This window comes from Stomoxys calcitrans, chromosome 1 (genome assembly GCF_963082655.1).
Source record: "Stomoxys calcitrans chromosome 1, idStoCalc2.1, whole genome shotgun sequence".
Lineage (NCBI taxonomy): Eukaryota > Metazoa > Arthropoda > Insecta > Diptera > Muscidae > Stomoxys > Stomoxys calcitrans.
In genome coordinates this window covers 206625227-206634628 of record NC_081552.1, presented here as the reverse complement: position 1 = coordinate 206634628, position 9402 = coordinate 206625227, and the positions used below count along the sequence as shown (strand labels likewise).

The 9402-nt window shown below is 41.4% G+C and overlaps 1 protein-coding gene across 1 annotated transcript; it reads right to left on the bottom strand.

The window, feature by feature from the left end:
- Positions 1 to 935: 935 nt before the first annotated feature.
- Positions 936 to 1601, bottom strand: LOC131994230 (uncharacterized). The gene is made up of 2 exons (XM_059360824.1): positions 1237 to 1601; positions 936 to 1160 (listed from the first exon to the last, which is right to left on the bottom strand). The coding sequence occupies exons 1-2, from the start codon at positions 1595 to 1597 to the stop codon at positions 940 to 942; spliced, it is 582 nt and encodes a 193-aa protein (XP_059216807.1). The 5' UTR covers positions 1598 to 1601; the 3' UTR covers positions 936 to 939.
- Between the last annotated feature and the right edge of the window lie 7801 nt (positions 1602 to 9402).

The following is a 9402-nucleotide window of genomic DNA, read 5'->3' as shown; positions in this document are numbered from 1 at the left end:
AACACTCATATTTTCCCATGAACATTCTATTAACCCATTAACGCCTGTCCCTCGATTCCCTTGTCCCAGTTTGGCGACATTTCATAGTTGGATATAGCTGCCATATAGGTTAGGTTGAAAAGAGGGTGCGGACATTAATCCGCCCATGCCACTATGGACTTACAGCTAAGCCAGTAATCGGCTCGATGTGCCAAAATCTAGGTTAGGAATTCCGCATTACTTACAAAATCCTTAATTGTTTTCCATGCCATGCCCCTAAGTTGGTTCATGTCTGGTACGAGGGTTGCCTTTTATGTTTCGGCATTAGAGGAAAAAAACAAATATTAATCATCGAAAATCGATTTATGGTTTTTCAAAATGTTCCCAATTAAGATCTAAACCGTTGTATTGTAGCCGTTGAGTGAAGCGGACGTGTTTTTGATTTCGCTCCCCAAAGAAAAATAAATATAAATTCGTATCTCGGAATAGGTACTACCTATTACGAAAAAATTTTAAAGCCTTTTGGAGTAGGCTAGAAATGGACTCCAAAGACCCAACATCTGCGGTGGTGGCGCACATTGGTTCAAGTTCATTGAACGAGCGGCTAAAAATAGAAGAAGTTGTCGAAGGACAATGAAACTTGGCACATAGGCATTTTTTGTTTGAATCAAGAAAAAATGGAAAAATCAAAATGATCCGCCCACTTTTACGCCCACCTCCCATACAAAGTAAAAATTAAATTTTGACCTACGGCATTGTTTTTTGGCACATAGCATTTTTAAACACTCAGAATCATTTGTGTGAAATTTGAAAAATATCCGCCCACTTTTAATTTTTAATGCATCAATTCAATTTTCACAAAAAGTAATTATTATAATTGTAGAATGGGCTCCTGAAAATATATACCTGATCCGCCCACTTTTACGGCCACCTCCCATAGAAAAAACATGAATAAATAAATTAAGCATAGTCTTTTAATAATTTTTTAACATCATTATCGTACTCCAATTTTTTGATTTGCAGCTTTGAGCGAAATCTATTTATAAATGGGTCTGAAGACAATAAAAGGTTATGCATTACATCTTCATTAGTGGCTACACGTCCAATTCTTCGCGAATGATGTAATCTATAGGCTCTATAATCTTTATTCCTCGCTTCCTGAGCTTCTTCGGACAGCATACCTGATACAAACAATCAATTAAAATGTAAAAAATGAAAATTAAATCATTGAATAAGGGCCTTTAAATAGAGACATACCTATTGGCAGAATAGCTTCTGCTATAATTTTGCTACCATGCACCAGAATCTTATGCACAGTTACAGGCATGTAGTACCAGCCATAGAGATCAACAAACAACTTGGCAGTATCCATGCAATATATATGAAATTTGCTAGTGTCGACTGCTGCATTACAATTTATTGCGGCCAAAATAATTTTAAATCTATGTATTAACTCTTCTTTTATTCCAATTACGTCTGCAGTTTTGGCTGGATTTTCGAAAAACCTTCTTGCCGTATTGCCATCGTTTGTTGTGCCCATACCTTGCTTCACCGCGTCCACATTTATGCCCAGTGTCAACTTTAATCTCTTCCCAATTTCAGCTTTATTTGCCGCCATTTCCTCGAAGGCTTTTGCTGGACGTCCACGTTTAACCATATTTGAACAGCTTGGTGCTTCATTGTTTGCGGTATATTTGCACACTTTGTAGACATTTTTCAGCCAATTTTCATTAAGATCAAGAAATCTGGTTTTTATGCGTCTTGCTTTTTGCCATCTATCTTTGAACTTTGTAAAAAAGTTTTTTTTCAAAAATCCAGTAAAGACTTCAACATCCTCAGCAGTCATTCCTTCATTGCTATTTGCAATGACTTCGACAGTAACATCAATATCACTGTTGTTATCAATTAATATTTCGCAAATATTTAAATAAGAAATTGTTACATTTTCCATAATTAATAAAATTAAATCTTGATATCACTTAAAAACACACCTCTTATCACTGCACTTGCCAATGTAATGTCAATTAGCATATCAATAATATTAGAAATGTATACCCAAAAGCAGAAATTTAAATCAGAAACTGTATATTGTTGTTGGTACTTAATGTATTACTTATTAAGCTCTAACGGAAAAGATTTTGTGCAATAAAGAGAGCAAGACATAATGTGTAGTTGTTATTGCATGCAACAACATAATAAATGAATGATAACACAGCACCTAATAGTCTATCGCTTGATCTTCTATTGTTGTTAACAGTAAAGAATTATGGCAACAACAACAACAAGCATGAACGAAAATTCACGTTTTCTTACTTTATCACTTTATAGTTTTTACTGTTTCTTTTGGAAAGGAGCAGGTATGAGCAGCTGAATTTTTTTTTAGCTTTTAGCTGAGACTTCAAGCTGTAATTTGACGTCTTTCGTTAAACAGCGCTCCACAGCGCTAAAAACATGCAGTCCACTGAAGTTGATGAACATTGAAATTTTGATGTTGTTTATATTTTGTTCTACGAAATTTTTTATGTGGCACTTTTTCCAACTTTTTTTAATGCAAATCTCATCTATGACAATTGCCATTTACGAAAATATACAACAAAGTCAAATGATAAGTTTACTGTGATTGTACCAAAAGATTGAATATACAGTAAATTTGCATGCCATTTTAAACAAGCGAACATATATGAACTTGGAGCGTGTCTGTCCAAAGAAATACTAAATATATCAGCCTAATATTACGGAATCATAATATTCAACTATCTGACAACAAAATACCAAAAAATTATCCAAATCGGCGAACATGAAAAAAATGAATTTCGGCCACTCTTGAACCAATGTGTGGCGTCAGACCGCAGCATGTCGTCCTCCTCTCCTATAGGTGTGGGTGCCTTGACACCTGTAGTCGAGAGTAATGCTTCAAGCGCACAACAAGTCGTCAGTTCGTCTCCAGCCTTTAAGTAAAGGTGGTGTTTCTGACTCGGATTCAGACAGCGACTGTGTCAATGAAACAGTCATCGCAGCCGAATCGAGACATGAGGGCATCGAGATGACAGCAGAAGTGAGCGATGGCTTTGCTAAGCTCACAAGCAGACCGAGAAAGCGATCCGGTGCACAACGAAGGTGACAGAGTAGTATGTATCGGCAGCGTAATCGGGCAAACGTGCAGGATGCTGTAAGGGATAGAACTTACATTCCAAGCACTACTACGGAAGCTGGAAAAAGAATCAGATCTTCCGAAGAGCATAACACTGCTAAAATACTGAAGAAGAAAAAGAGCTCCTCGCTTTCAAGTACTCTGGGAAAACCAAGCCAGCCATCCCCCAATGGAGACTCCAGACAGTGTCCTGCGGAGGTGGACAAAGTTGGAACAGGAACAAAGGAAGCGCGCACGGCCCCTGAGTCTTCAAAAGGAGGATACAGGCATCACGGAAGGGGAATATGGTCGCCGAGAATGGTAAGGAGCCGCCCTCTTACGCCAGAGTGGCAAGGAAGCAGAACAGAGATAAGCTGACTTATGCAGTCATCAATATCGGCTGTGCATCCGGTAGGATTCCACCACATCATCGGTCCCAAGTGGAGAATATGGTTAACGATCGGATTTTTGAACATGTGTGGAACTCTGTAGAGGGTCCATCCATACAAATGATCATCTGCCAGTTTAGAGGGGACATCTTTACGCTGCGTTTTGCGTCGGCGGAATGTATTGATACCGTCAAACAGCTAGTCAGAGGTATTCACGCTCCCTGGGAGGGAGCAAAGCTCGACCTTGTGAGAAAAGTGGATATCCCCCAGCTCACAAAGGCTACGGTCTTCATCAAGGGATGGGGCAGTAAATTTGCGACGGAACGCATGTTGGGATTCTTGGGCAAGCAAAACCAAGGTTTGGTCGCAGAGAAGTGGCAGGTCTTCCACAGGAAGCAGAAGTAGGAAGAAACTCTCTTTGTGGTTGGCATTGATCAAGTCTCCGTGAAGAGTTTGGCTAAGACTAAAGGCATGGCGCACTACGGGAGGAAAGCAAAGCTTTTTCAAGATTAGCAAGACATGGATAGGCAGAAATTTTCATTCTGCAACACCAGGCCGTGCCGTGGTAGGTGACTCAACACCACCCAACAAACGCGGGGCCGACAACGAGACAATCACGGCATCGCTCAATATTGGAAAGACTAGGAGAAGCAATGATCCTAATACTAAAATATCAGGCAGTGCAGTGGCGAGAGACCCAACACAGCCTAACAAACAGGAACCCGACGACGGACCCATCACCGACTTAAAGATTCGGTATACTGGGATAGGTAAAGATCCTAATATTGAGACATTAGGCAGCGCAGCTACAGGAGACTCAATGCAACCCAACGAATAGGGAGCCGATGATGGTACCATCACCTACTCCCAACAAGCCCATTTACTTAAGATTTGGAAGGCTAAAATAGACAAAGATCCTAGACCAGGCAGAGCAGGGAATGGAAATCCAATACAGATTCATGAACAGGGACCCGACGATGGAACCATTACCGACTTTATAAAAAGTCGGAAGACTAGACTAGACGAGCTATGCAGAAGGGCAGAAAGGGTCTTGCATATGGCATATGACTAGGCTAGACCCAGAGGTCTCAATGTTAACCTAGAGAAGACTGCATTATATGCCTGTTCACGAGGAAGACCAAGGTGGCCGAATTTAACACACCACGTTTCCTCAATAAGACTGACATTTCGATATCTGACAAGGTCAAATACTTAGGTGTGATCTTGGACAGGAAATTGAATAGGAAGTGTCACATTCAGGAGCGTACTGGGAAGGCTCACAGATATTGGGCACTATATAGACTGGCCGTAGGCTCGAAATGGGGCCTGAATCCTAGGATAGTCTATTGGCTCTACAGGAGCTTGATTAGAGCAATACTTACTTACGCCTCAGTAGATTGGTGGACTGCTATGGAGAAAAAGTGCAACATAAGGACCATACAGCAGGTTCAGAGAACATGTTGTCTTGGCATAGGCGGAGCGATGAGGATCACTCCTACTAGGCCAATGGAGACCATTCTAGATATCCGACCCATAGACATACAGATTAAGTGTGAGGCAGCCACTGCGGCTATAAGACTTAAGGCGATGGGAGAAAGGATTGAGGATGGGAGCAGCTCATACCATCGCGGTATAATCGAGGCGACGATAGGAAACCTAGAAGGAAGGAGAGAGGTTTCCGATCGGATACCTGAGATGACACCTGAGGTCGAGTGCGAGGCACTGCTGCCAGCGGCACAGTTTTGGATTGACGGAACCCTAGTATTGCCATCTGGAAGATCATGCTACACGGATGGATTAAAGCTAGAGGACAGAGTGGGCCTGGAAACTCAGGAACTGACATCTGTTTTAGATTGCCTGACCATAATACGGTCCTGCAGCAGAGATCCGGGCGATCACGGAATGCGTGAAGTGCTAACGCGAGGACGTCAAGTGTGAACATCCTTAGCGACAGTAAAATTGCCATAAGGGCAATAACAACCAGGACGGTAAGGTCACGAACAGTCCTGCAGTGTAAGAAGGGGATTAACGCCTTCTCCGAGGATGGGAAAATAATTTGGGTGCCAAGCCATAACGGAGTAAGGGGAAATGAAAGGGCAGACGATTTGGCCGTGAAGACCAGAGAACTGCCGTCGACCCCTTTCGGGTCGACGCAGTCCGAGTTAAGGGAGTGGGCAACAAATGCGCATGCAATCCCGTGAAACAGCGAAACGGTTGGTAGGACGGCGACAATCCTATGGGGAGATCCAGATCGAGAGAAGACGAGGATATTACTAAAAGGAAGTAAGAAGGAGTATAGCTCTCGGTATCATAACGGGACTCATAGGACTACTACCTCACTTATGTTAAATCGGCGCGACAAGTAATAGCATGTGTAGGACATGCGTGAAAGATGATGAGACATTGGAGCATTTCCTTTGTCATTCCCCGGCTTTCGCATCTAACAGATTTCGGCACTTGTGGGGACACTATACCGGACATTATCCACCATAGGGGAGTGGCATGAAAAACATTGAAGGATTTTGTAAGTAGCATGGATTTTCTAGCTTAGATTTTCTTTTTCGAGGCTATATTTTTAGTATTTAGAGCGCACAATAAGCCGATTACTGGCGTAGGTGTGTGTTCATAGTGACATGGGGCGGATTAGTATCCGCACCCTCTTTTCTACCTAACCTAACCTACAAAACAATGCACTACGTTAAAATACCCTGTACCTCTGTAGTGGTGTAAGGTATACAGATAGAAATGATTTTAGTCTATCGTTCTAAGTTCTTCTCTTCTTATTATCTCTCTATTCAGTAACTACATCACGGTTGTAAAATGGTTTATCCTCTTGAGATGTATTTAAGGGTAAGTCCGTTCCCAGACACCAAAGTAAAATGTCAGAATCGTATTTTAAAGTTTTCGTGGTAAAGTTTTTATATTACGGGACAAACCAATTTAGATGTTATACATTCAATTTATTGTTGATTTTGTTTTTGCTCTGCCAACAACAAACTTCTACCAGTCACATACACACTCACATACTTACAAATTCAGATGCATTCGAAGGTTCAGTAGTTTTCATATAACACAACCCATATGCGTACGCAGCAGCAAATAGTGCGTGAGAAAGTGCATTCGCCATTTATCGGACAGTGAGCCAACGCCCAAACGAAAAGTGGTCGATGTGTTTGCTGCCTGTGTGTGTGTGTGTGTGACCAACTAAAGTCCGATCCAATCTGATGTGCAATAACTACAACATTAACAACACCGACGGCCACACCGACCAACCGACTGAATCACTGAGGCAACATAAATATCCTGCCACTCACATGTCCATGCAACATTGGCTTACAATGCATTTGTATCTCTGCCCCCAGCGAAATGAGAAGCTCCAAAGCACTCCAGCTGCCAAAATTACCCAACGAATTCCTACTAAAAACACTGATGTGCACTGTACACTACTACAGATGTAAAACGGTAATGCTCGTATGCTCGACTAACTACACATTGCCTACACCGATTGTACTATGTCAGTTCGTAAGCTTCTGGATTAGATGGAAATGAAACATTTCAAAAAGGTTGGGAGGCGTAGGGGGAGGAAAAAATGAGCCCATACAAGTTTCATGTAGGCAGCTCAAAAACGTACTAACTCGCTACAATTAACATATGTGGCAACCTTTAATCGATTTAACTGTATGGCAACTCAGCCCTCAAGGATGTACAGTAAATTAACCATGTACACATTTTGGTGGGTTAAAGCTAAAAGTCAAAAAATGCAAATAAGACTTAAACACTGCTAGGTATTTATAACCTACACCACCACTGTGGTACAGGGTATTATAACTCTGTGCATTTGTTTGCAACGCTTAAAAGGAGAAGGTCTAGACCCATTGACACGTATACCGATGGGCTTAGAATCACTTCGATTTAGCTATCTCCAAATGTCTGTCCATGTATTCTTGCAGTCAAGGCACAGGTAGGACTTGTTGTCGATTGTCTCAAAAATTTTGCCAAGCTACTTGTTTTACCCTTGGACGAACGTTTTTGATTTTGATTTAAATCGGGACAGACTTTCATACAGATTACATATAACTACGGACACTGTGTTATCCTTGATAAAATATCCGATGTTCCAGGCAGTGTAGATTATACCCTACCTGAGCCACTTTTTGATAAAAAGTACTGTACCAATATTCCTGATATAACCGATAGGTACTGCGATATCCTTGAAAACAGAAGTTACATAGACTTATATACGGATGGTTCCAAACTAAACGACCAGATGGGCTTTGGGGTGTACTCTAAAGATCGAGAACTAGTCATATCGAAAAGGCTACCCAACCACTGCAGTGTGTGTCAAGCGGAGATCCTTGCAATTAAGGAAATGGTGGAATGGTTAAAATATATTGGTTGCCCAAAAAGTAATTGCGGATTTTTTAAAAGAACGTAAATGCATTTTTAATAAAACTTAGAATGAGCTTTAATCAAATATACCTTTTTTACACTTTTTTTCTAAAGCAAGCTAAAAGTAACAGCTGATAACTGACAGAAGAAAGAATGCAATTACAGAGTCACAAGCTGTGAAAAAATTTGTCTACGCCGACTATATGAAAAATCCGCAATTACTTTTTGGGCAACCCAATAATGTATAAAGACGATTGGCATAAAGATCTCCTCAGACAGCCATACAGCCATTAAATCCCTGGAGAACGTATCCTGAACCGACCACTGCAGTGTATATCAAGCGGAGATCCTTTCAATTAAGGAAGTGGTGCAATGGCTAAAATATAATGTCATAACGACGATTGGCATAAATATCTTCTCAGACAGCCAGGCAGCCATTAAAACCCTGGAGAACGTGTTTCACAAAACCCGCCCTCGACTGTCGCAGATCTCTCAACGAAATGGCTCTACAGTTTCAAATTTACCGCCTAAGGGTGCCGGGCCACAGAGATATCCCAGGGAAGTGAAAAGCGGACGAGCTTGCGAGACTAGGAACTATCCTACACATTCCAGGGACACTGGAATTTGTGGGTATGCTTCTACCTACATGTAAGCTAAGTTTTCAGGACCAGGCCCGAGGAAAACGAGTGATAGATGGTCACAAAGAGGGGGATGTAAGCATTCCAAAACTATGTGCCCTAATCTAGACTTGAATAGGTCTGCTGCTTTGCTGTCATTGGTTAGAACAGACACCTCAATCATTGTGTCCGTCATAACAGGTCACTGTCTAATCGGAAAACAAGGTTGCCACCGACGACTTTTGCAGAAGCTGTGAGGACATCGAAGAAGAAAAGACTATAGAACACCTTCTGTGTATGTGTCCCGCACTAGCACTCAGAAGGAGTTCCACTGTAGGTTCTCATTTCTTTGAGAACATGTCTGATTTAGCGGATTTGAACATTCGCAAGTTATGGGGCTTTTTAAAGCGTTCTGGATGATTCAACGGTAGGAACTAGAAGGCAACTTTCTTCTTCTATTCCTGTGGTATCACAATGGACAAAAAAGTCTAAGTGAGTCTGATGGCAGACCGCCACTTAAACCTAACCTAACCTACATATAGCTTCCTTATATAACTTTCATTCTATAGGGCCTTGTAAGATCATTTTGATCCAATCTTTACAAAATAATCCCAAGCAAGCCCATAGGCTTGCACATAAATGCAATTGTGTGATCACGGCTATAGACACAGTCTCACATACAATATTTGTTTTCTTTTTAAACACACCACGATAGGATGGGGGTATACTAATCTAGTCAATCCGTTTATAACACCTCGATATTGATATTGACCTACGACCCCATAAAGTAAATATATTCCTGATCGTCAGTCCGTCCGTCCATCAGTCCGTCTGTCGAAATCAAGATAACGGTCGAACAAGTAAAGCTAGCCTCTTGCAATTACGCACAGATACTTCT